This window comes from Zootoca vivipara, chromosome 15 (genome assembly GCF_963506605.1).
Source record: "Zootoca vivipara chromosome 15, rZooViv1.1, whole genome shotgun sequence".
NCBI lineage: Eukaryota > Metazoa > Chordata > Lepidosauria > Squamata > Lacertidae > Zootoca > Zootoca vivipara.
Window position 1 is genome coordinate 2,383,069 of NC_083290.1, and position 27,084 is coordinate 2,410,152.

Genomic DNA, 27,084 nt, shown 5'->3' on the forward strand with positions numbered 1-27,084 from the left:
CCGATAAAAGAAGCCCAGCTTGGGACTTCTAAATCACTCGCTTGGCTGGTACGCAGGCTGAGACCCTACCTGCCTGCGGACTGTCTAGCCAGAGTGGTGCATGCTCTAGTTATCTCTCGCTTGGACTACTGCAATGCGCTCTACATGGGGCTACCTTTGAAGGTGACTCAGAAACTACAACTAATCCAGAATGCAGCAGCTAGACTGGTGACTGGGAGCGGCCGCCGAGACCACATAACACCAGTCTTGAAAGATCTACATTGGCTCCCAGTACGTTTCCGAGCACAATTCAAAGTGTTGGTGTTGACCTTTAAAGCCCTAAATGGCCTCGGTCCAGTATACCTGAAGGAGCGTCTCCACCCCCATCGTTCTGCCCGGACACTGAGGTCCAGCACCGAGGGCCTTTTGGCAGTTCCCTCGTTGCGAGAAGCCAAGTTGCAGGGAACTAGGCAGAGGGCCTTCTCGGTGGTGGCGCCTGCCCTGTGGAACGCCCTCCCAACAGATGTCAAAGAGGAAAACAACTACCAGACTTTTAGAAGACATCTGAAGGCAGCCCTGTTCAGGGAGGCTTTTAATGTTTAATAGATTACTGTGTTTTATTTTTCTGTTGGAAGCCGCCCAGAGTGGCTGGGGAAACCCAGCCAGATGGGCGGGGTATAAATATATTATTATTATTATTATTATTATTATTATTATTATTATTATTATTATTATTATCATCATCATCATCATCATTATCGGCTAGGAAGATCGCTAAATAAAGCTGCCATCCTATCCTACCGTACCTGTTCTCTCCTAGATGGGCAAGGTGCTTCTTTTTCTCCCCCCTTCTCTTTCTCTCTCTCTACAGAGTTTTGAATCACCCTGGTGCTTTGCTATTTTTGCTGCTCCTGTGGCTTGAACCAAAATATACTCTTCTATAAAAATAAATTAAGAAAGTGTAGGAAAGCAAGAAGGGCTGTTGTTGGAACTGCAGAACACACACATTCTTCTCCAGCTGGTTCCCCGTTGAATTTCTTTCTTGCTTTGTTTTTTTGGAACTTGGAAAGGATGCAATGAGGCGAATGTTCCTTGAAGCTTTGGCAGGATGAGTTGTGCCTTTATGAACGTTCTGCTTGCGGTGTGGTGAGGTCACGGTGCTCACCCCCTGCACGGAGGAAAGGATTCGCAGCTGGATGTTGGGGAACTCTCCTTTTGGATGCAGGGGGTTCTGGGTTCAGTCTCCAACAGCATCTCCAAGTAGGGCTCGGAATGTCCCTCCTTGAAACCCTGGAGATCTGCTGCCAGCCAGGGAAGGCAGTACTGAGCCAGATGGCCCAGTGGTTTGACTCAGCAGAAAAAAGCTTCCTCTGCTCGTGTTTAAACCATCTCTCTATTTCGAATCATGAGGACTAGCATCATGATTCAAGGGAAAGGGCCGCAGTACAGTGGCAGAGCATCACTTTTGCATGCAGAAAGTCCCAAGTTCAATCCCCAACGGCATCTCAAGGTAGGGCTGGGGCAGAACCTGTTTCAGATTCTGGAGAGCTTCCAGTTAATGGTGACAATACTGAGCTAGAACAGAGGTCAGCAAACTTTTTCAGCAGGGGGCCAGTCCACTGTCCCTCAGACCTTGTGGGGGGCCGGATTATATTTTGGAAAAAAATATGAAAGAATTCCTAAGCCCCACAAATAACCCAGTGATGTATTTTAAATATAAGGACACATTCTACTCATGTAAAAACACCAGGCAGGCCCCACAAATAACCCAGAGATGCATTTTAAATAAAAGGACACATTCTACTCATGTAAAAACATGCTGGTTCCCGGACTGTCTGTGGGCCGGATTGAGAAGGCGATTGGGCCGCATCCGGCCCCCGGGCCTTAGTTTGGGGACCCCTGAGCTAGATGGACCCAAGGGCCGACTCAGCATAGGACAACTGCCTGTTTAAATCAGTCCTTAATTCAGAACCCTTAGGGGGGCTTCCTGTGTTCCTATTTCAATCCTTTATTCAGAGCCATGAGGACTAGAATCTTTGTTTATTTTCAGTCAGTTCAGACAGTACTGAGCCTGGTGGACCAGTGGTCAGACTCTCAATAAGGCAGGCTTCCTATGTTCTTCCCCCTGGTGAGGATGGCTCTTGACCATTTTTTTAAAAGTTCCAGCATCCAGACTATTATTCTCCCTTTAAGTGTATGCACTACTTGCCTCTACCACCTCTTGCCCAAGCGTGGAATCTGATGTCTGCCTGACAGTGCCTTCATAAAAAATAATAATAATTGAAAACCAACCAAGAGAGAAAAGTACAGTAAGTTTCTGATCCTTAGAAGATAGTTGTGTTTACTCCATGCTTTAATTTAAAGAGAGAGAGAGAAGCAAATCAGTAAAAGCTGGATTTTGAGATCCTTAGTCATTGAGCAAATGTGCCTACTGCATTTTGCATAACTCTGCTGAGATGCTTAATTTGTTCCTGTTTTGCTAATCACAGGGAGGGAGGGGCAAAGGCCAGCCATTTAGCACCTTTCTAAGTGTGCTTCTAAACCTGATTCACCCCCTCCCTGGAGGATGAGAATTGCCTTAGGCAGGATGTTTTGTTTTGGAAGCATAAGATTCTGCAGGGAAGGAGTGGTTGGAAGTAGGCATGACTTAGGTGAAATGCTCTGGAATGGCTGTTTTCAGTGTTTACTTTCAGCTGCATAATCAGGGGTCAGCAAACTTTTTCAGCAGGGGGCCTGTCCACTGTCCCTCAGACCTTGTGGGGGGCCGGACTATATTTTGAGGGAAAAAATTAATGAATTCCTATGCCCCACAAATAACCCAGAGATGCATTTTAAATAAAAGGACACATTCTACTCATGTAAAAACACGCTGATTCACGGGCCGGATTGAGAAGGCGATTGGGCCGCATCCGGCCCACAGGCCTTAGTTTGGGGAACCCTGGCTGAGTCCAACTTCTTCTGGGCTCTGGGTATGTGCCTGCGTTGACATTCTTGTTTGAATATTATTGGATGCACCTTAGCAGATTTATTTTGCAAGTTAAACTTAAATGTTATTTCACAGAATTATTAAAACAATCATTTTTTAAATAAAAAATTAATTACTTTTAGATTGTTGTTGTAACCCATCCTGGGGCCTGCTGGTGAAGGGCGGGTAATAAATTTAATTATTGCTATTAATTAATAGCAATAATATTAATAGCTCTGGTCCATGGGGTCACGAAGAGTCGGACACGACTAAACAACAACAACATTATTGTTATTGCCTCTAAGAGGTTTAGACTTTGTGTGTGTGTGTCAATGCCTCTATCTATACATGCATATTTATATTTTAATTAAAAGCAGAGGGCGGAATTGTGTCTGTTCGCGCAAAAGAGCTCTCATTCCCAATGGCAAGCTGACATTTTTCCATCATGCTCACTATAGCATCCTTAACCCCAATGGCCTTCTTTTGATTAACATTCAGCCTGATAAGAATGTTTTCCTTTTTTTAAGCCTCCCTTAAACCTTCCTCTCTTCTTAGTTTGTCTTAACGAAGGCCTCAATGCCCCCCTGCCCCGTTTCCTTTGAATTATTCTTAATTACAAATCTCTTTTTTTTATGTGGGTGGGTGCCCCTATAGAGCTCCTCAACGGTAGTTCCTTTCCAGCAGATTTCTCTGGCTCAGAGCTTTGCAAGGCTGTGAAAAAGCTGAAATGGGTAAGAGTGGCGGGGGGGGGGGGGAGAGAGAGAGACGCTTTGCATAGTCCATTAGTGAATTACTGGAATTTGTTCTGACAGATGTGGTTGGTGGTAATGACTTACATTAATGCCCGCCCAGTTTTGTTTTTAAGTTCATTTATCCCGGTTCCTGGGGGAATCTGCTGCAATTACATGGGAGGGTCAGTCTCTCCAGGAACTGGCCTTCCAGGGAGGGAGGGAGGATCCTGGCTTTGGCAGCGCCAGGGGGCAGGCAGATAGGCTAGCCTGGGCCCACCTCCCCACCCCCAAGGAGAGTGCACAGCCTCCCCCTTCTTCTTACACACAGGGGGTCATGGAATCAGAGAACTGTAGAGTTGCAAGGGACACCCAAAGGGCCATCTAGTCCAACCCCCTGCAATGCAGGAGTCACAGCTTAAAATGCAATAAACTTCCCATGCGCAGAGGATGAAGAGGTAGCGCTGAGTCCCTGTAAAACAGAGCTGTCGCTTTGGAAGACCAGTGGAGATGCTTACAACACTCCCCCCCTCAAAGAAACATGGCACCCTCCAGATGTTTTGGACAACAGCTCCCAAAACATCTGGAGGGCAGCAGCTTGAGTAGGTCGGTTTAGAATGTCTTCCACACCAATGCTACTCACCATCCCTATCTTAACTGGTGGACTTAAAGTGGCTTTCCATTTTGGGATGGGGCCCAAATCCACACACACACATCCTCCTTACCCCCCGCCACCCACTGCATCTCTGTTCACGTTGAATGGTTCATGGAGTGATAGAATCTTAGAGTTGGAAGGGTTCTCCTTCTGAGCTTTAGCCAGCCTGACTTTCTCCCTGCAACTGTTGGCTACTCATGTATACTTCCCCTTTCTTCCATTTCTTATACATGCCTTCCTTAACTCTCAGCTCATTTATAAGCTCCTTATGTAGCCACACCGGTTTCCTTAGATGTCTCCCACTTTTCTTTCTCGTTGGTATTATCTGCATTTGGACCTTTAATATTTCTCCTTATAGAAACTCCCATCCTTCTTGGACTCCCTTCTCAATAATAATAATAATAATAATAATTTATTATTTATACCCCGCCCATCTGGCTGGGTTTCCCCAGCCACTCTGGGCGGCTTCCAACAGAATAATAAAATAATCGATTAAAGATTAAAAGCCTCTCTAAACAGGGCTGCCTTCAGATGTCTTCTAAAACTCTGGTAGCTGTTTTTCTCTTTGACAGGATGGCGTTCCACATGGCAGGCGCCACTACCGAGAAGGTCTCTGAGTATTTCTGACCACAGGATCACACCCAGGAGCTTCTTCAGCTTTTCAAAAAAAGGCCTTCTTAAAGTCCAGAGTGCGTGCTTCTCTTGCCTCTGTATCCTGAAACCCAGAAGAACACGATCCCTTCCTCCCAAGTTTCCGAGCACTTCATCAATCAGTTCCTCCCTATTGGTGAGGACCAGGTCCAAAATAGATTATCTCCTTGTTGGTTTTTCCAGCTTCTGGGAAATGAAATTGTCAGCGGTGCAATGGAGGAATTTGTGAGACCTTACACTCTTGGCAGAGTTTGAGTCCCAACAGATATTGGGGAAGTTGAAGACCCCCATGCTTGCCATTTCTCTCCTTTTTTAATGTTTGGTAATCTGCTCTCGTTGGGACCCAGGTGGCGCTGTGGTTAAACCACTGAGCCTAGGGCTTGCTGATCAGAAGGCCGGCGGTTCGAATCCCTGTGACGGGGTGAGCTCCCGTTGCTTGGTCCCAGCTCCTGCCAACCTAGCAGTTCGAAAGCATGTCAAAATGCAAGTAGATAAATAGGTACCGCTACAGCGGGAAGGTAAACGGCGTTTCCATGTGCTGCTCTGGTTTGCCAGAAGCGGCTTTGTCATGCTGGCCACATGACCTGGAAGCTAGACGCCGGCTCCCTCGGCCAATAATGCGAGATGAGCGCGCAACCCCAGAGTCGGTCACGACTGGACCTAATGGTCAGGGGTCCCTTTACCTTCCCTTTAATCTGCTCTCGTAAGGCATCATCCAAGTCTTCAGTCTGGCTTGGCGGTCTATAGCAGACACCCACAGTAAGGTCCCTTTTCAATCTCCTTTTCATGCTCCAGGTCATGTATTTCTTCACGAGTGTACACATCCATTCTATACAACGCCACTCCTCCGCCCTGTTTGGTCTATTCCTTTTGAACAGGTTATACCCCTCAATTCCTGCATTCCAGTCATGAGTCTTATCCCACCAGGTCGTATTTGCCATCCTGTACTAAGAGCTCAAATTCATCTTGTTTGTTTCCCATACTCTGTGCATTTGTGTAGAGACAACTGAAACTATGAGTTGTTCCCTCCAGCTGCTTCCTTCCTGTAGTTTCTTTCCATTTAGCGGGTTTCTGGAGCACCACCTCAGTTTCCTGTGCATCAGTGAAGCTATTATCCCCAGTGCCAGGTTGCACGCTTCGATCCCTGCAAGCTGCTCCTTTATTCTTAAGCACAGTTCTTTTTCCATCTTAGTTCTCCTTTGCAGCCTTGTGCTTGGGCGGGAGAGCAGCGCTCCCCTCCATCTGCTCTCCAAACGGAAATGGCTCAGCCTTGAAAGCAGCCTTTCATCTCCCACTGTTAACGGCTTTGTATCTTCCCTCCTGCAAATCATGGGCTCTGCCTTCATCGTGCTGCATGGAAACATCCTTACTCAAAGCAGTACATTCCAACAACACGTAAATGAAGATTGTCGCTGGTCGGCTGTGTGGATATTTTGGGGTGGCGCTGGGATGATGTATCACTTACATTGTTTCAGGAATCGCAGCGCTAAGCCCTGGAGCTCTGATGGCCCCAACGACATGCCCACACCAGCTGGTGGCACCAAGCAATAACGGGGGGCAAAGTGTATTTCTTCACCCCACACATTCGATTTCTGAAAGAGAGATAACATATTTCAGAGACCACTGGGTTACAGTTAATGTACTTGTTACTGTCCTGCTCCACCCAGAGTGTGAGGATGGGGATGGGAGTGTCCTCTGTGTGTCCATAGGGTTCCTGGCTAGGTTGTCTTCCTTCAAGCATCTGTGTGGGGCTCGGGTGCGTCCAGGAATCTCTACAGGCAGGCAGGCAGGCTTGGCAGAATCTTGGCTGGCAAGTGCTCTCCCTGTTGCAGGAACAGCAGGATAGAATTGCAAGCTTAATAAATGAACCACGACTGCAAAAGATTGAAATGAGGTGCGGCCTTGTCAGAGCTCATGGTGAGCGGACTGAGAATGGACAGGTCCGTCACGGTTCGGGGACACCTTGGCAGCCAGGTAAAAAGGCACAGGATGCAGAACGGGGCTAGAGAAGGGCATGGCTTGTGGAGAGTTTCAAGGGCCAGACAGAGTGAACTGGAGGGCCATAGTTGATTGGTGCCAGTTGGAAAGGGAACATGAGGCTAAGAGGTTTAACTGTCATATGTCTAGCATTTCCTGGACATATCCGGGTTTCGTCCATCAGAAACAAATGTCTTGGAAACAAACAAAAAAATGTCCAGGGGGAAAAGTGTTGAATTTTTTTGCAGATTTTTTTGCAACTTTTGTGTCCGGGTTTTCACTTTTTGAAATATGGCAACCCTGTTGAACTCATTGAAGGGCCTAGAAACCAAGCCTTAGTAGGGATGGTTGAGGGAGGTGGACATGTTCAGCTTGGAGAAGAGAAGACTGAGAGGTTATATGAGAGCCAGACATTCAGAAGGGCTGTCACATGGGAGAGGGAGCAAGCTTGCTTTCTGCTGCTCCAGAGGGAAGGAGCTTGGATAGCTCAGTTGGTTAGAGCTTGGTGCTGATAACCCCAAGGTTGCAGGTTTGATCCTGTATGGGAAAACTGCATTGCAGGGGGTTGGACTAGATGATCCTCAGGGTCCCTTCCAACACTACAATTCTATGATTCCATGACCCGAACCAATGGATCCCAATAACAAGAAAGGAGATTCTGACTAAACATTAGGAAGAACCGTGTGATGGTAAAAGCATGTGATTCCTGCATGGCAAGGGGTTGAACTAGATGACTCTGGGGGTCCCTTCAAACCTTATGATTCTATGAGGCAGGAATTCCTTTTCAAAGCCATGATTGACTGTAAACAAGGTGCTTTGTGTTGGGTCATCTTTCTTGGAAGACGCCGGCTGCTGCTGTTCTTGAATCCGGGCCATTAGCTTGCATCAGCATCATTATACGCCATCCCTTTCCAAGAGGCGTGTTGTTGTTGTTTTTAAAAAATGTTTCTGTCAGCTCTTCATCTGTCTTGCCAGGTAAAAGAAGAAGAAGAAGAGGGTGGGGAGGGGTAAGTTGCATGTTTGGAGCACATGGGACCTTTTTTTCGTCTATAAAACGCCCCCTATTTTTGGGGACCCTGATTTAAGAAAATGGGGGGAGATGTATCCATGTACAAGGCGCCCCCAAATTTTTGACATTATTTTTTAGGGGGAAAACCCTAGTCTTATACACGGAAAAATACGGTAAATCCATTCATTATCAGTCAATTTTTAGATGTCTGCAGGTGAAGGTCTGGCCCATAGCTGCCAAGTACCCCGTTTTCCCCGGGAAACCCCCGTTTTTACTTACCTTTTCCCGGTGGTCCCCCGTATCACTTCGACTCCCGTTTTTCTCCGTTATTTTCTCCTGCCGGCGGCCATTTTTTTCTGATTTGCCCTTCTATGGGCACAAAAAATGGCCGCCGCCGCCAGCTTCAAAAGTAGCTTCTACGCATGACCGGAAGTTGCGTCGACACAACTTCCGGTGTCGCCCCGCCCATCTATGGGCACCAAAAATGACCGCCGCCAACACCGGAAGTCGCGCCGACGCACTTCCGGTCATGCGTAGAAGCTACTTTTGAAGCCGCCGGTGGCCATTTTTTTGTGCCCATAGAAGGGCAAAACGACACCGGAAGTTACGTCGGCGCAACTTCCGGTGTCACACGGCTGCCGGTCCCGGATTCTGCAGTCCGGGACTTGGAAGGTAAGGTCTGGCCCTTAGCAGTTTCAAGAACGCAAAAAGAGCGCAGCTGGATCAGGCCAATGGCCCATCATCCTGTTCTCACAGTGGCCAGCCAGATGCCTCTTCTGGGAAACCTACAAGCATGGTCTGGACACAAGAGCAGCTCTCCCCTCCTGTGGTTTCCAGTATTCAGAAACATTGCTGCCTCTGACCGTGAAGACAGAGCATAGCTCCCATGCCTAGTAGCCATCGACAGCTTGAATTTGTCTAGTCCTCTCTTATTAGCTATCCGTGGTGGGGGTCCTTTCTGCCCCCCACAGCAGCGAGCGCCATAGTGTAGCTTTGCGCTTTTCCTCAGAAAAGAGCGAGCCGCAAACTCTCCTCGGAAGGTTTTGGAAAACGGCCCAGATTTCCTCGCTCCTCCCCACCCACCGCCCTGTTGCCTTTTGAAAATATAAATCCAGCTTTCTTGACGCTGCTGCTAATTACTCCATTAGTGCATATGGGGCTTGTTTATTTCTCTTGATCTTAAAACAACGCGGGTGCCTACTGAGAAGGCCTCTCTCTGGAGCTGTGTCACCAGCCCACCGTGTACTTTGCAAAAGCATTTCAGCTCCAGATCAAACAGGGCACGTGATGCGTCTCCCGTGGCACCTGGAAATCTAGGTCGGCCATTAGTTGTCTGAAATGATAGAATTCTAGAGTTGGAAGGGACCCCCGAGGGTCATGTAGTCCAGCCCCCTGCGATGCAGAAATGTTGCCCCCCCCATGCTTCTGTTTTGAGAATCTCAATAAAAAAAAAACAAGTGGTCAGGTAGACGAGGCCTAAGCCTGTGAACTTTGCCCATTCATACCATCCATTTTTTTTTATTAACGTATTTATTAAGGTTTTTTTTTATATAAAAAAAGAGAAATATAAAAAGAAGAAACAAAAATGACATACAACAAAAAGAAAAAAGAATACAAAAACACACAAAAAGAAGAAAATTTTACAAAAACAAAAATTCATATTTGATATCCTTATTACTAATCTAATCTGTTGACTTCCTCTCCCTCCTCCCGCTACGCTTCTTTACATATCTAGCTTAGTAAATTCTTAATCTTACATACTTCTAGATTTGCTTAAATATTATCATAATACCATATCTAGTGGTTCTAAACAATTAAACTCTTAATCTATTACTTTCGTCTTTATATTAATATCTCTATCTTCTAAGATTGGTTATTCTAAAACCCTTTTGTAATCTGCAACCTCCTTGTATCTCCCTCACTATCATTAAATCAGTCTATGATATGTTTGTTTTCCAAATATCTTTTAAATTTCTTCCAGTCTTCTTCCGTCGCTTCTTCGCTCCGATCCCGGAGTCTCCCCGTCAGCTCAGACAGTTCCATAAATTCTATCAATTTCTTCTGCCATTCATCCACCGTCGGTAATTCTTCATTTTTCCAATTCTTTGCCAGTAATATTCTTGCAGCAGTTGTGGCATACAAAAAGAAAACAATATCTTTCTTGGGAATATCATCCCCTGTGATCCCAAGTAGAAAGGCCTCTGGTTTCTTAACAAATGTGCATTTCAGCACTTTTTTCAATTCATTATAAATCTTTTCCCAGAAGTCTCTCACTTGGGGGCACGTCCACCACATGTGGAAGAAAGTACCTTCCTGCTTCTTACATTTCCAGCACTTATTATCTTTTTTGTGATAAATCTTAGCTAGCTTTACCGGAGTCGGATACCATCTGTACATCATTTTCTTTAAGTTTTCTTTTAGCACTGTACTCGCGGTACCATACCATCCATTTTAAAGCACTCCACTTTAAAATTCATGGAGAACCCTGGAAGCTGTAGTTTATTATGGGTCCTGGGAATTGTGGTGCTGTGAGGTTAAGGAACCACAGTCCCCACGATTCCTTGGGGGAAGCCATGACTGTTAAAGTGGCGTAACAAGAGTGTTTTAAACATACCTACCTCCTTCATGTAAAGTAGGTGCCCTTCCACTCAGCTACCTCTTATTGCTGCGTCCAGCTAGCTGTGTGTTGTCTGCCCTGACTGGCAGCAACTCTCTGGGGTTTCAAACAGGAAGGTCACCTAATCTTCATTGTAGCTGGAGAGGCTTTCAGGGATTGGAAGGAGACCTTCTGCATGCGAAGCAGGGGCTTTAACCCTTGAGTGCCCAGAGGAGTGTTGCTGAAATTCCCAACAGGCTTAGACGCATCCTTTGTTATCCAAACTAAAACCAGAGACACACTTCACCACTTTCAGCCAAGCTGGTTTTGTTCTAAAGCATGTGGAGAATTTCCCATCCTCAGATGAACACCTGGGTTGCATCAGAGTAGACCCACTGAAATAAATGGACCTGTATTAGTCACGCCCATTGATTTCAGTGGGTCTTCACCTCCTATGTTTCTGTATTTGGGAGACACCTTCAGAACAGTGACTCATACAGAGAGGCAACATTCTCTTTTCTGTATCATACCATCCTTGATTTATTTTCTGTATTATTATTATTATTATTATTATATTATTATTATTATTATTATTATTATTATTATTATTATTCTTTTGTGACCCCCTTTTCCATGCGTTTCCATGATATTACCCAGGGGTGCCATGCATTCCAAAGTAGGAATCTGTTGGGTTTCTTCCCCCCTCCCCACTCCTCCGTTCCACTCCTTAAATTAGATAAAATGTGGGCATCTTTCTTTGGCATCTGCTCCCTGCAAGGGGTTTAAATATATTTTGGGAAAATATGGGGCAGGTGGGAAGAGGGGGGGGGAACTGTGCAAAAAGTTATGTTGCCTTAGGGAAGCGTTCTGCTAAATGTGGAAATCCATGCGCTGAGACGGGGAGGGGTGGTGGCAGCGAGGGGGAGCTTTTTGTAAAACTTATCAAATGAGCAGATTCTCTACCTCTCTGCAAACTGGAGGCAGAATCCTGCTTGGGGGGGGGGGAATTGCGGGCTCTTCCTCGGAGCTCAGCAGGCAAGCAGTTGCAGAGTTTGGGGTCTGGGGAGGAAGAAAATGTTGCACCCAGGTCCTGCTTGTGGGCTTCTCATTGGGGGCAACCACTTGGTCACTGTGAGAACTGGATGCTGAACTAGATGAGCCCCCTTTGGCCTGATCCAGCAGGCCCTTACATTCATACTGACTTGAACCCTTCCCGTGGTGGTAGCAATCAGGCCATATCAAATACATTGTGCGCTGTATCCTGTGTTGCCATTCATGCAACTCACATAATTATTATTTATTTATTTATTTATTTATTTATTTATATATACATACCCTGCCCATCTGGCTGGGTTTCCCCAGCCACTCTGGGTTGCTTATACCAGAATATTAAAATACAATAATCTATTAAACATTAAAAGCTTCCCTAAACATAGGGGGATATTCCTTGTAGCCTTTCCAGCATTTCTGGCGATTTTTTTAAACTAAGGTGCTTCGAACACTGGAAAACAAAATCTGAGATACCTTTTGATAGATTGGGTCAGCCTTGTAATGGATGGTGGCCCTTGCAGACCGTTTGACAAAGCATAGAAGAGCTGCCAGGGGGATAAATAGAAGAGAGAGTCTTCATTAGTCAACGGGGGCAGAACCCATTTTCTTCCTCCAAAATCTCAAACTTGTATATGGAAAGGATTTTTTGACAGTTGAGCTATTATTAATAAGCTTTGCGTTAGAAACATGTTATTGCTACCAACAAGTAACTTTGGATTGTTATAGGGCAAACAGTTCACTCTTGCACTCAAATAAGCTTCTCTAGATTATGTATGTTATGTTGAAGTTATTGTTTAATGTAAAAATGCAATGGAGAGGGGCAAATTAAAGCTGGTTCCTGGGCAATGTAGACATGCCTGTTACCTGACAACAATGCCTTTGTACCTAGCAGCAGCGAGAAAAGTTGCAGGCTGCTTATTTGACCTCAAACAGTGTTGATGACTTTTTTGTTTCATTTTTCAATTCAGCTGATTTGAGGGACATGGTCATGTTTAAGTCCTCACCAGTTGCATTCCTGAAAATCGTGTAGGTTTAATTTAGGAACACAGGAAGCTGCCTTGTCTGCTCAGTATTGTCCACACTGACATTTCAACCAGGCCAAAAAAAAAAAAACACTCCAGGAGGCTCCAAAGTAGGGCTGTTGAGGAGGCATGGCCTTGAGGGAGAGTCCCAAGGGCCTGATAGAGGCCTGGGGGGCCGCATTTGGTTCTCTACTCCATGGTTTACTGTGACATTCAAAAAAAGCCATTCTGTTTTCCTGCTTTTATCGTAAGCTGCTCTGATTGTGTTTATAGAAATCATGATGTATAAAATTCTGTTTCTTTTAAATGTCCCCCCCCCTTTTTTTCTTTCAGCTCTGACCGGCTGGTAGAAGAAACTATAAGGTAAGACCCAGCCTACTACCTCCCACCGGTCTTGTTTCTAAGCTCATGCATTTTGCACTTTCCTGCTTGTAGAATCAGACTTGCAAGGCACAACCCTCCCTGCTTCAGAGTTTAGCCTCTATGCAATTTCTGAGGGGTCCTAATGCCAGCCTTCAACCAGCCATCTCACTTCTGGTGGTTGCAGAGATCGATGGAGATAGTTCTCTAATCTATATAGCTGCCCACTAAATTTCTTATCCAACTAGAGTAATTTTCCCACTGGGATTTTAGGGTAATAGTCATACCTATGGCCGTGTCAACCAGGATCCTATATAGCAATGAGACCCCTGTGCTGTCAAGCTACTTTCCCAGGTACTTCATTGCCTAAGAGCCACTGTTTGACTATCTCTCCCACTCCCCACAAAAAGAAGACATTTGCCCCCACAATAACCAGGATAGTGGAACATTTTGTAGATCTTTTCTAAGTCCCTGACGTATCAAAATAAAAAAGGGAAAATTAAATACTGCCACCAGCCACTTGACACTTTTAGTCATAACTTTTCTTTAAAAAGCAACATCGATGTACCGGTAGTTCAACAAAATAAACATTGTTAAGGGACCTTTGAGTCCTTGTTACTTTGACAAGTCGACTTCACTGCTTGCCTTGGGTGGGATGCAAAGCCAGTGTTCGTTTTCTGGACTCTGTTCTTCAAACCTCCTGTTTTATTTCTGAACGTTCATTTATTATCTTATAAATGCACAGTGTCACATCACGTGATGTCCTTCAGCACTGCTGAGCAGCCGAAAGGCAATTTGAGGGTGTTTTAAATATAGATTAGCAGCAGCTGCCAGTGGGGCGCAGAGGTGTTTGCAAAGTTGTGAGAGGTAGCTCCCCTCTTTACTCAGACTATCATCTTCTGTTTTGAGTTTTTGTTGCCTTTTTGTTTTGCAGCCTACTTGCATTACACTCTCTAGCTCTCTCTCTCTCTTTTATTTAGAAGCATGGCTGCCTCCCAATTGTGGAGGCAGTGTATAGCCGTCGTAGCTCATAGCCATTGATAGCCCTCTCCCTCGTCTTTCATGGCCATCACTGCCTCCTGTGGGAGTGAGTTCCGCAGTTTAACTCCATGCTCCGTGAAGAAGGGCTTTTTTTTTTAACCTGTCCTGAATCTTCCAACATTCAGCTTCATTGGATGAGAGGGAGGAAGGGAAACTTTCATGTCATTTCAGGTGTGGTTTCTGCAAAACACCCTGTGAGAACAAAGCCCATGTTTTCGTTCTCTTCTCTCCCTCTCCCTCCCCTTTTCCTCACTGTAATTGCAAACATTTGTGTATCTGATTAATTGGTGGTAGCACGGCTGCTGCTGCTGCTGCTGCTTGGGGGAATTATACCCACTAGGAATTCGCCCGCCTCTTAATTAGCTCCTTGTCTGTCATCACCAGTGGGAGCACGTGAGGCCGGCAGAGCCTGAGCGGCGTTGAGTTACGGCTGCTTGGGTGACTGGAGCAAGGTTGGCTCCCTGGGCTTCCTGGTGCATTTCCGTCATCTGTTTAAGGCGGGTGATAATCTGGGGAGCGGAGAGCAGGAGGAGATTGGAGATCTGCCCCAGGGGTCTTCCACAGGTCCCGAGGACCTTTGCGACAGAGCCCTTAGAGTAGGGCCGTAGCTCAGTGGTAAGAGCTTGGCATGGAGAAGGTCCCAGGTTCAGTCCCCGATGAAAATACTGAGCTAGATGGGCCGGTGATCTGACACAGGATAAGGCAGCTTCCTGTGTTCCTGTTTAAACCATCCCTTTCTTTAGAATCATGAGGACTGGAATCTTAGCTTATTTTAAGGATCTTGGCTTAGCAGTACCAGACCCTGCTTTGCAGAGGTAGAGCTGGGAATGTTGCCTGAAGTCCCGGAGAGCTGCTGCTAGTCAACACGGACAATACTGAGCTTAGATAGGCTGAAGGTCTGACTTAGTATAAGGCAGCCTTTAATTTAGAACCATGAGGACTTGAACCTTGTTTTGCTTTTAGCGCAAGACCCATAGTTCAGTGGTCGACTGTGCTGTGTGCTGTGCACACGGAACCTCCCAGGTTCAATCTCTGACAGGTAGAGCTGGGTAAGACAGACTGCCTTCCTGAAACCTTGAGGAGCTGCTCCCTTTCAGGATGGACACCCCTGGGCTTAGAAGGACCAATGATCTGACTGTATGAGGAAGCTTCACCGGTTCCTCTGAGATCTGTTGTCTTGCAGGAATTTGGGGGAGATGACCCCTCAATCCGTCCCAGTGAGATAAATTTACTTTTAAATTTTTGCACGTGTGAAATTCAGCTTCAGCATCCTAAACAAACATTTCCCCTTAGCAAAAGCTCTTCTCTTGCATTGCCAACTCGGTGGAAAAGAGCAGTTTTGGAAGTGCTTTCTCTTGCAAAACCATGTCCTCATTCTCCGCTCCCTCCCTCCTTCCTCCCTTCCCCTTTGTTATGTCAGCTTTCCCTGAAATGAAGTAAAACGAATGACCGGCTACGCTCCATGCGCCACCTAAATGAAGCAGAAATTCCTGTGCGCCATCATCAAGAAAGGCTCCTAGCTTCCTCCTCCTCCAGAGGTTTATGACTGCTGGGGGATTTTTGAGGGGAGAAGCACTCCAGGAAACTTTGTCCTCATCTTTGTTGTGGCTCTTGTTTGTTTAGCTGCAAACCCTGAGAAAATGGGGTGTGTGTTGGGGGGTGATCTCTCTCAGCTCTTCAGGGTACATTAAACCTTCTGAAAATTAGAGAAGGATATACCAGGGTGTGGCATTTAGCAGAGTGACCTAGTAGTGAGAGAATTCTGTTATTGAGCAGTGACTGGTGCCAATGAGACTTGTGGGACGGAAGGCAGGGCCAGAGGTAACAAGGGGCAATGCAGAGGAGGAAGAGGAGGGAGCTGGTGGGCAAGGTCAGCCCCAGGGGGCTAGTTGTGCGTAAAGAGGCAGTCAGGTGTGGGACTGGCCGAAGGCAAGAAGAATCACCTTGGTGGGGCAGTGCCCCAGTTGCCCTCAGTAGCTAGTTTCTACAGCACACAAACAGAGATACATATTTCATGACCAAATGCAGGTGCATAACAGGTTTAGGGCATGACAGTAGCATGTCAGGCAGGAGGGACATTGCCAGCCTTAATTTGGAGGTGCCACTGGGGATTCTAGAATCATAGAGGAAGGAAGGAACCCCGAGGGTCATCCAGTCCAACCCCCTGCAATGCAGGAATCTCAATTAAAGCATCCAAGAGAGATGGCCACCCGACCTCTGCTTAAACCCTTCCAAGGAAGGAGAGTCTGTCACCTCCCAAGGAAGTCTGATCCACTGTTGAACAGCTCTTACTGTCATAAAGTTCTTCCTAACGATTAGTCGGAATCTCCTTTCTTGTAACTTGAAGCCACTGCTTCAAGCCCTAGCCTCCGGAGTGGAGAAAACAAGCTTGCTCCATCCTCCATGTAACAGCCCTTCAGATTTTTGAAGATGGCTCTCACACCTCCTCTCAGTCTCCTCTTTCCCAGGCTAAACATCCCCAGCTCCCTCAACCGTTCCTCACAAGGCTTGGTTTCCAGGCCCATGGCCATCTTGGTTGCCCTCCTCTGCCCACCTTCCAGCTTGTCAACATCCTTCTTAATTGTGGGAGGCAGAACTGGAATCAGGGCTCCAGGTGTGGTTTGGCCAAGGCAGAACAGAGTGGGACTATTACTTTCCTCGACTGGAGCACTAATTCTGTGGATGCAGCCTAACATGCCAAGCAGGCTGGTGCTTACTCCCTGGCCCTTGGAGTCTACCCCCTCCCACTGCCTCCCCCAGTGAAAAACTCAGCCCCTTTCTGCTGCTCTGAAACGGTTGTTTTACAAGGTTGGCGCTGGAGAAGGCGGTTCTGCTCCTGCAAGCATCTCACTGGAGGTTTTTAAGCAGCTGTCAGAAAAGGTTCCTTTCAAGCTTCTCTTCCTTAATGGTGTCCCCCCCCCCCGTTTCCCTCTCTCTCCTTTTTAATGCAACAGAAAAGCATCTGGCAGCCTTCCCTCCCCCCCCCACCAGCTGAAGCGAGGGGAGTGCTTGCGGCCATTGCAGCAAGCGAGCCTGAGATGTATTTAACATTAGCGCTTGGCTCAGGGCCCTCCCACCCGCACGGCTGGGCGTTGTGGCAGGTCGATTGGGCTGCCTCGGCAAGTCCCCAAACCCAGCCCTGCGCAGATTGGGGGCCGCTCAGTCGCCCAGGGTAAGGATCGTGGTCCTGGTCAAAAACGATTATGCGTTTTCTTGGGCAGAAAACAGCAGCTCCCTTGCTCAGGGGGAACCCTTTCCAGCTGAGGGCCACATTCTGTCCTGGGCAACCATCTGAGGGCCACATGCCCATGGTGGGCGGGGCTAGACGTGGAAGTGGGTGGAGCAACAGATGCAAATCTCGTAATTCTTCAGTAGGCTGGTTTCTGCACACCCACCTACCTCTCTCTTGGAAAAGGGCCATAGCTTTCCAGGCTTAATCCCCAGCATCTCCCAAGTTTAAACCCTCTCCTGCTTGAAACCCCGGAGAGCTTCTGCCAGCCAGTGTAGACAACACTGAGCTAGATGGACCCGGTGACCTGAGGCAGCTTCCTATGATTCTATACTCCCATCTGCAAAAGTAAAAAGCATTATCAGAGTGAATTTTCTGCTTTAGGGATGCAAATAATTTAGTCTAGTCATATGCCCTCCCCTTGATGAATGTCTATGTTCTACCTATAAATACAGAAATGTCACACCACATCTCCCTGGCAAGACCTGTGCTCACTGCTGGGGCTTTTTGAATATTCCCTTGAGGGAAGACTCCTCTGTGAAAAAAATTGTCTCTACATGGGCTGCTGCAAATCCATATTGGCCAGCAGAACAAACCTTTATTATTTGTATGCTCAGAGTACAAACTGAGAGGCAGAAAAGGTAATGCTTTGGATTTCTGGTGAAAGGAAAACCTTTATGGCTCAGGTCTAAAAGATACTCAGGGGAGCTGTATAAATTTTTCCTCCACGGAGAAAGTAGGTACCGTAGGGAGAATTCCTCCCCCCCTCCCCCCCAATACTAGAACCCCAGAAAGTCACCCATTGAAAATGAATGCTGGGAGATTCTAGGGAGACGAAGGAAGGACTTTGTCACATCATGCATGGGTAAACTGTGGAACTCCCTGCCACAAGAGATAGTGATGGCCAACAAATTGGACGGTTTTAAAAGGGGATTTTTTTTGGGGGGGGAATTCATGGTGGATCAGGCTATCAATGGCTACTTACCATGATGGCTTTGCTCCCTCTCTGTCAGAGGCAGTATTCCTCTGTATCTCAGTCTATGAGACTCATAAACAGGGAGCATGGCCACGGTGAGAACAGGATGCCGGACTAGATGAGCCGCCTTTGGTCTGACCCAGCGACCAGGCTCTTCTGGTGTTCTTAGGTAAAGAAGGCAGATGCATTCCAAGTAGGCTTGGAAGTGTTATCATCTGGGTGGCGGTTTTCATTAGCCAACCACATAAATCACTTGCTGTCATGCACCAATTACGTAAAGCCAATTATGGTTGTTTCTTTCACAGCAGTGCAAAGTTTCTCTTCCTCTCTGACTTTCTCAGTCAGGCCACAGCACCGTGGCAGAGGAGCTGCCTTGCGTTGCAGAAACACCCAGAAATCCCCCGCTAAGGCTGGGGAGGCCAGGCCTGAAACCCTGGACAGACACTGCCAGTCAGTGCCAGACAGTGCTGTGCTAGGTGGAACACATAAGGCTCTCCCTTTGCATTTGAAGGACCATAGCTCAGCGGCAGAGAGCATCTGCTTTGCACACAGAAGGAAGGCCCCAGAGTTGATCCTGAGCTAGATGGACCAATGGGTCTGACTTGGGATGAGGCCGCTTCTTGTACCTGATACTCTCTTAGCCACAAATCCACCCAGGCTTTGCTGTGTCCCTGGGTTCACAGGAAATGCACTTTCCAGTGTTATTGGAGCAGCATGACAAACCTCTCTTTCTCCCTCTTGCTCCCTGTGTTGCAGAATTTCCTTCCTGTCTCCCATTTTCATTTTCTTGTTTTCACCCCCTTGACCCTTCTGCTTCCTGCACATTTGCTTGCAGCTCCTCCAGCTTTAAGGATCCCCCTTTGAATCCCTTTCTTTGCCATACCACAAAAGGAGAAGAATTTCTGCTGCTTTGTTTTCCTGCCTCCGTCCCCTGAAGATCGTCTGATCTTCAAAAGAGAACTCCCAAGAGTGCTTGCAGGTTTCCCCTTGGGCCTGGGTAGCTGTGGAAACAAACACCGATTCGTCGTGCTGCGTATACAGAGGGTTCCCATTTTAAACAACCTCTGCTTAGAAATGTACACATCTGCCTTGGGGTCTGCCCCGACTTATATCTTGCCCTGGTTAAACGCTTCCGAAACGAAGCAAACCTCAAGAAATAAAAGAGAGCAGGATTCAGCAAAGTGAAGCTTCCCCATCCCTGTAGGGCCCAGGTTCAAACTCCCTGCCTGAAACCCTGGAGAGCTGCTGCCAGCCAGTGCAGACAACCCTGGGTGGGATAGGCCAATGGTCTGGCTCAGTATAAGGCAGCTCCCTGTGTTTGTAGCTTCCTCTCTGCTTCTGATGAGCTTTTCTGTTGCCCAGCATGTCCGCAAGTTGTGCTTTACACGCCCTCTCCCCACAGCAACCCCCTGGTGCATGACCCCACCACCCTGGCCCTCCCTGTCACTCAGCAAACTGCCTTCTCACTGCCATCATCACCCAGCTGCTGCCACCTCTCTCCTTCTTCGTTGCGACCGCCCCCTGCTTGCTTGCTTGCTTGCTTTCACACTGCGTCCTTAAAACATTCTAGGTTTTGGGTCGCTTATGGTCTTCTCTTCGCCCTCTGTGGTCCGTCCCCTAGTCATAAGCCGCACACTTTAGACCGCTTCCAACTTTGAAAAGGAAATGCCTTCGTCGAGCTTTAAACATGAGAGGGTCGCTGCTGCGGGGCCTTCGGCTGGTTTTAACAGCCATGCCCTCTGTTTAGGGAACCCCGGGAACCGAGAGGGGCCTTGGGATCTCCGACAGAGGCATTTCCCATGCACCCTCATCAAATGAATTCTTTGGAGAGTGGGAAACCATGATGGTTGAAACAGTATAGCACCAACATTCAGCTTGTGCTTGTCAATATGCTTCCACTTGCATACATACATATACATGTGGCAGCTTTTTGTTATGTCCGATTGCAAGTTATTCGGGGTACCAGTGACATTACCTCTCTTTCTTTCCTTCTCTCTCTCTCTCTCTCTGCTCACTCACCTCCTTTCCAGCATTGCCATGGCAACGAAAGAAAACATGACCTCTCAACGAGGGATGATGAAGTCCATACAGAGCAAGATGAACACTTTGGCCAGTATCCTTTCAAAGAAAGCTGGTTCTGCTTTCAAACATCCCCACTGAAATCGGCATGTTGCAATTCACTGCGGCTGGGCAGGGTAGGCGCGATTTCCCTCTCGCTAAACTTCGCCTTGGACCTGCTCCGGAGTGCGAATCTTACTTGCACGTTGCAAGACTCTTGTTCTGCCGGATGAAATAACTCAAAGTTGGGTTTCTGCTCTCTGCCAGATTATTTAATGCGAGAATCAGAGTGGTACACAGCCAAGGGTTAAAAAGACAGCAGGGGAACTGGATAACAAGGTGTGAGCCAAGACATTGATCCAGCAAGCTACACGCCACCCCTCCGGGGCGGGCACCAGCCTGAGCATGGCAAGTGACAGGCACCTTTGCTCTGGGCAGGCAAATGGTGATGATAGTAATAATAGTAATTATTATTATTATTAATAATAATAATACCCCACCCATCTGGCTGAGTTTCCCCAGCCACTCTGGGCGGCTTCCAACAGAAAAATAAAACACAATAATCTATTAAACATTAAAAGCCTCCCTGAACTAGGGCTGCCTTCAGATGTCTTCTAAAAGTCTGGTAGTTGTTTTCCTCTTTGACATTTGTTGGGAGGGCGTTCCACAGGGCAGGCGCCACCACCGAGAAGGCCCTCTGCCTGTTTCCCTGCAACTTGGCTTCTCGCAACGAGGGATCCGCCAGAAGGCCCTCGGTACTGGATCTCAGTGTCCAGGCAGAACGATTGGGGGTGGAGACGCTCCTTCAGGTATACTGGACCGAGGCCGTTTAGGGCTTTAAAGGTCAGCACCAACACTTTGAACTGTGCTCGGAAACATACTGGGAGCCAATGTACTGGGAGCCACAGGTGGCTCCTGTGAGGTTCGTTCATCATGGCTTTGGCATCCCCATGTCCTTGGAGATGGAGGTGCTACCTCAGTATCCAACTTGTTCTCAAGGAGGCTGCTTACTCGCAGAAGGGGCTGACAGCAACAGGGTGGGGAGGGCCTTTGGGAATGCCAGGCTAGAGGTGTCCAGGATCACAGGGTGTGGGAGACACCTCTCTGAGCCCCCTGCTTGAACCTTCCCCAGGGTCGAGCTCCTCTTGATGACTGGCACTGCCCCAATTTTGCCCCTTTCTCACCCTGCTCAGACTCCTCCTGCCCCTCTGCCAATTTGTCTAGCTCCAAATCCCCACTAGTGTATCTCCAACCCATCTCCACAGGGATCGTGAGAATCCTCCTTTGACACCCCCGCCCCACCTTAGAGGAAGCATTCTAAAGGACAAGCAAACATTTCCAACGAACACCAAAGGAAATCGCTTAGGTCAGCCTTTGCACAAGCTCCCACCATAGCTCATGTGGTTGACCACGAAATTATTAATCTCGGGGTCGTGAGTTCGAGTTCCGCATTGGGCAAAAGATTCCTGCATTGCAGGGGGTTGGGCTAGATGAGCCTTGTGGGTCCCGTCCCACTCTGTGATTCTACAGTCAGCACAGCCGTGTTTTAGACTACAACCCCCAACTCCCATCAGCCCCAGCTGGCACTTCCAGGCTAATGGGAGTTATAGTCCAAGTCCTTGGGGGGGGCAAGGTTGGCAGAGTGTCCTGCAGGGGTTTCATCCATCTGCCTCTCCCTCTCTTTCCTGAAACCAACCGGAAGATTGCTGCAACTTCAGCACACACCCCAGGCTGCTCTCGTTCCTGTCCTGGTCTGTGTGTCTCCCCGACTCGTTCTCCTTGTTCCACTTCGCTCCCCAAGCCTAAGAACAATGCTTTTGCCAGGGTGCCTTCAGCCCCCCCTCCGCCTCCCCCTCCTCTCCTGCCTCCCTTGCATGAGCCCAAAGAAAAGGCATGAAGCCTCATTTGATTAGACAGATCACATTCCCAAAGATGCGCAGCTTGATGAAGCATAAATTTCATTCAGGCTTCTCTTTTTCTTCCCCCTGTTCCTTCGTTCTCCCCTGCCTCCCCTCCAGCATCGGGCACAAACAAAGCGACCTCGGCTATAAGCATCGCCCTTAAAAGGTTATTGGGGAACGAGGCATAAGACCTCCAGAAGGTGCAGCCTTTTTCGGCGCTGCTGATCAGCAGGGAAAGCTTTTTATTTACTCCTGTTAAGCCATCGCTGTTGACTCCAAGTGACCCCCCCCCCCCATAGGCGAGGCCCAGAGCAAGGGAGATTTCCCAAGCTCTGCTTCCTTGCTGCGTGACATTCAAGGGAATCTTCATGGGCAGGGATGGAGAGAGGCAGGTGGCCCTTCAGACATCATTGGCCTCCAGCTCCCAGCAGCCCCGTTGCGGCAGATGGCAGAGCATGATGGGATTCGTAGTCCTGCAAGATCCGGAGGGCCATAGCCGCTCCCCATCCCCGCTTTAAGGAGGAGGAGTTGGAAGAATCCCTCTTTGTACATCAAGCACAGGGACACCTGTGGTCCCACAGATGTTGTCAGACTCCCAACTCCCCGCATCCCCTGTAGGACTGGTGGCAGAGCATGATGGGTGTTGTAGTCTAATGGCATCTTTCCTGTCCAGGGGAAGGCATATGTGTTGGGGGGTGTTTATAATGCTTTTTCCTTGCACTAGAAGAGCACATACACTTGTTTTTGTGCACCCTGATTCCCTGGCCTACGTATATTCAGTATTATACTATTCTCTCTTTCTTTCTTTCTTTCTTTCCTTCCCTCCCTCCCTCCCTCCCTCCCTCCCTCCCTTCTTTCCCCCCCCCCCCTCGGTTAGTTGTTATGGTCTCTAAACAATTATCTAAAGCAGCTAAGCTCCCTCTGTATCACAAAGTAAGCCAGTCACTTAGGAAGATTAAATACTAGGATTCTGCATAAATGTGAGCATTAAGCTTCCTCACCCCCTTCTCATTATTGCCCCCCTTTCTTTTATTCTGACAATGAAAAGACAATTGCAGTCCCACTAATAAGCGGTTAAAGCCACATGTGTCCCCTTAATCTCAGCCGTTGGGGACTTTTCCTTCCCCTCTTTGATGACTAATGATCATGGGCACAGGGTTCTGACATGCTCCTTTCCCCTTCTCACCCCCCCCCCAAATGTTCTGCTTGTATTTAAAATTCAAATCTTCATGGATTGGGTTGGGGAACCTCAGGCCCCAGGGCGCTGAATGCGGCCCCCTCCAAGCCTCTCTGCCTGCCCCCCAGGATTCTCCCCAGCCCACGCCATTCACCAGCCCTGCTTTACATTCTCCTTGAGGTGAAGGAAGAGAGGAAAGGGGGGGGAGAGATGCCGTCCACCCCATTGATCTGCCCCCACCCCATTATCTAGTTCCTACAATCCTTCTGAATCCAAAAGAGCCCTCCTGTGATTGAGTATCTGCACCGGTTGGATTTCTGCTCATCGTGGAGCTTCTGAAAGCATGGCTGCCTGTCCAGGGGAGGGGAGGAAGTGGGTAGCTTCAGGGCAAGATGGGGAACCTCCGGCCTTCAGACCTCGCCTCCTCGCCCTTGGAACCTGCCCTTGCCACACCTCCTCTCTCTGGCCCTCCTTCACGCCCTCCCTTGAGAGTTTCTGCCTGGCTGGAAATGTGTCCCTGAACTCTGGCCATGCCTCTTTGCTTGCCTGGGTGGAGGGTGGAGAGAGGGGTGGATGTGCCTGAATATCAAAGCCATGAGGTTTATAAGCAGAGGTCGGATCGCCATCAGGCATGGCTTCTTTAGCCGCAACTCCTGCATTGCAGGGGGTTGGGCTAGATGGCCTTTGGGGGTCCCTTCCAATTCTATCTTTCCTCCAGGAAGGAAAGCCCAGTAGCCTTGCAAGGGGTTATGGGGAGGGAGTGGGAAGGAGCGCTCAGGGCATGCTCCCTGGACGGAGCAATGGATTCCAACTTCAAGAAAAAAGATTCCACCTAAACATTAGGAAGAACTTCCTGACAGTAAGAGCTCTTCGGCAGTGGAATTTGCTACCAAGGAGTGTGGTGGAGTCTCCTTCTTTGGAGGTCTTTAAGCAGAGGCTTGACAGGCATATGTCAAGAATGCTTTGATGGTGTTTCCTGCTTGGCAGGGGGTTGGACTGGATGGCCCTTGTGGTCTCTTCCAACTCTATGATTCTATAAATGCATTACTTGGCACAGCAATCACCTTAACTCTGCTCCCCCCCCAAAAAAGACCGGTTTCCAGCTGTCAACAGCCTGATCCAGCGGATCAACTTCCGCAAGCGGCGGGACTCCCTCATCCTGGGCGGCGTCATCGGGGTCTGCACCATCCTCTTGTTACTCTACGCTTTCCATTGACGGGACGCTTTGCACAGAGACTTCTGAGCTTTTTGGGAGGGGGGCGTCCATTGCCTAGTCTGGGAGGGACAGGCAGGCAAAGACTGTTGGAGTGCCCCCCTTTGGTGAAATCGAAGCCGAGAGTCACGCAGAGAGGAGGGCAGCACTGGGGGGGGGGGGCGCGGGGGTCACTCTCCCTCTCTCTGAGGTCGGCCACAACCCCCAGAGGTGTCTCCCCTTCCTCTCCTTTCAGTTACGGTTGTCCTCAAAACATGTGCATTAACACCCCCCCCCTTTTGAAAACACACACATATGCATAGGCTCAAGGTGAGTCAACCTGCGTGACAACGCTGCCACCTTTAGTGTCACCTAGGGCCATTTTTTGGTGGGCTTGGGACCCGAAAAAGATCATCACCAATTTTTTCAAACCGGCCTCCCCATGAAATGCCAAGTCAAGCCTTTCTCAAATGTTTTGAGATCTTGAGGTGTGCTGGTTTTATTATGAATACAGCTTGAAGACATTTGGTTTCTTTAAAAAATAAGAATTCTAGCCGGGTCCAACCCTTCGATTGTTCCTGCGTTTTTTTGAGCCACCGCCTGCCTCTTGGAAATCCCTGCGAGAGAATCCAGTTGCTTGGCTCCCTTTGCACAGCATTGTGCATGTGGGGGGGGGGGACATATTCAGGAGCGTTTCTTGGTGGATTTAAGGAGGAGGGGAGATCCTCTGGGGGTGGGGCGTGGTATATAAAATCCCCGTTTTGGAGAAAGGGACTTTTGAGAGTGACCAAAGCCTATCATATTGACTCATATCTCTGGCCAGGACTTCACATAGGACCCGTTTTTTAAAAATAATAATAATAATCTATTTTAATTTAGACGGAAAGCTATTCTAAACATTGTTTTCTACTGTAATGTATGTGGCGTTTTGGTGAGGGGGGGGGAGAGAAGGCGCAGTCAGAGCATGAGGGGAACACATAAAGGCCATCATGTTTGACGTGAAGAAGGGCTTGTGTGTTGTTGGAATCTCTCTTCGTGAAACTGTTGAGATATAGATGGCCATGCTCATATTTAAGAGACTTCGAGAGAGAGAGAGAGAGAGAGAGAGAGAGAGAGAGAGAGAGAGAGAGAGAGACGTCATTTCAGATCTTGCAACGTCGTGGGGAGGGGGGGGGGTTGGCTGCAGATGAATTTATTTTTATGTCTTTTCTGTCCTCACTGGCATGAATCAGTCTTCTCTACAGATGTCACCTTCGTACACCAGAAAAGAAATCCAATTGTGAGCCCTCTCCTCCCCGGCTTCCTACCCTGTTCTAAAGCAGCCTGCTCCTGTTCTAACAGACACTGGATTTCCAGGGGTTTGGGTTTTGTTTGTTTTTTAAGAAAAAGAGGTTTAAAAAATTACCAAATTGTTGTGGCAGCCTCTCCAGACTCAGACGAGAGATCGCTGTTTTCTATTGAAGCAAATACGGATTCCGTGTTTCATCCATTCTTTTACCAGAAGTGGGGAGTCAGACTAGAGCAGCCTGTGGCAGCCTGGTGCCCTTCCTTCCAGGTGTTCTGGACTACGACTCGCCAGCAAAACATCTGGAGGCGCCAGGTTGGCAAAGGCTGATCAAGAGAGTTTGCACCAGTCACTGCTTTAACTTAGAGGCTTCCAAGTAACCCCGTTTCTGGGCCCAGCAAAGACCATATCCTGTGCACCTTGTGCAAAAAACCACAACACCCGAACCCAAACCATTGGAATTAATACACGATCTGTTCAGATAGACTCAGAAAATTGCCGTTTTACAGATGCTCCAAGTTCCTTGAGCTGATTTAACTGTTGATCCTGTTTGGGTTTTGAAGGTGTTTCACCGTTAGTGCTGATTTTCTTAAACGAAAAAATTACAGGGTTTATATCCTTTGCCTACAAGGAGTGGACAGATGGTTGATAGCAGGGAAATAACTTCAGATCCATATAAACTGTCGACTTGGAAAATGGCGACGGGGAAGATTAAAGGGCAATTAAGTGGATTTGCTATCAAATTTCTGCAACCAGAGTTGGAAAGGATAACCCCCTGGATTCTCTTTTATTTTCTCTTGTACTTCTTAACACAACGGTGGTTGTACTCTGCTGAGATGGGAAGGACTGGGTTGCTTTCTGTAGCTGGCAAAGTAATAAGTTAAGCACTATCCTAAATAAAATCCATTTATTTAATCTTAGAATTGTTAGTTCTTTCCCCCCTCCCCTCCCCAAGTTTCAGTGGAAGACTATTTGGAGTGTATCTTGAGAACTCGTGGGGAGGTAGCAGCAGTGGAGAATGAGATACGGAACCGATGTCTTTCAGCTAGAGAGGGTGCAGACTTCAGTATGTAACAGAATGTTCCATGTTTCAGAACACACACAGAGACTCCCTGCCTGTGGAAAGCTAGCTCATATTAAATCCTTGATCCTCTAGTTTTCAATGTGCAGGGTGGCTGGTTACTTCTTAAATGTGAGGAGCCATTGAAAAGAACAAAAACGAGTTCCCCAGCT

The 27,084-nt window shown here is 47.9% G+C and overlaps 1 protein-coding gene across 2 annotated transcripts in view; it reads left to right on the forward strand.

The window, feature by feature from the left end:
* The window catches only part of GOSR1 (golgi SNAP receptor complex member 1), a 47,601-nt gene extending 21,658 nt beyond the window's left edge, over positions 1-25,943 (forward strand). For both annotated transcript variants that reach the window (XM_060283078.1, XM_060283079.1), the window contains exons 7-9: positions 12,966-12,995; positions 20,269-20,351; positions 24,466-25,943. In XM_060283078.1, the coding sequence (XP_060139061.1) occupies positions 12,966-12,995; positions 20,269-20,351; positions 24,466-24,590 (238 nt within the window). In that variant the 3' untranslated portion in view covers positions 24,591-25,943. The remainder of the gene's footprint in view (positions 1-12,965; positions 12,996-20,268; positions 20,352-24,465) is intronic.
* The last annotated feature ends 1,141 nt before the right edge of the window (positions 25,944-27,084 follow it).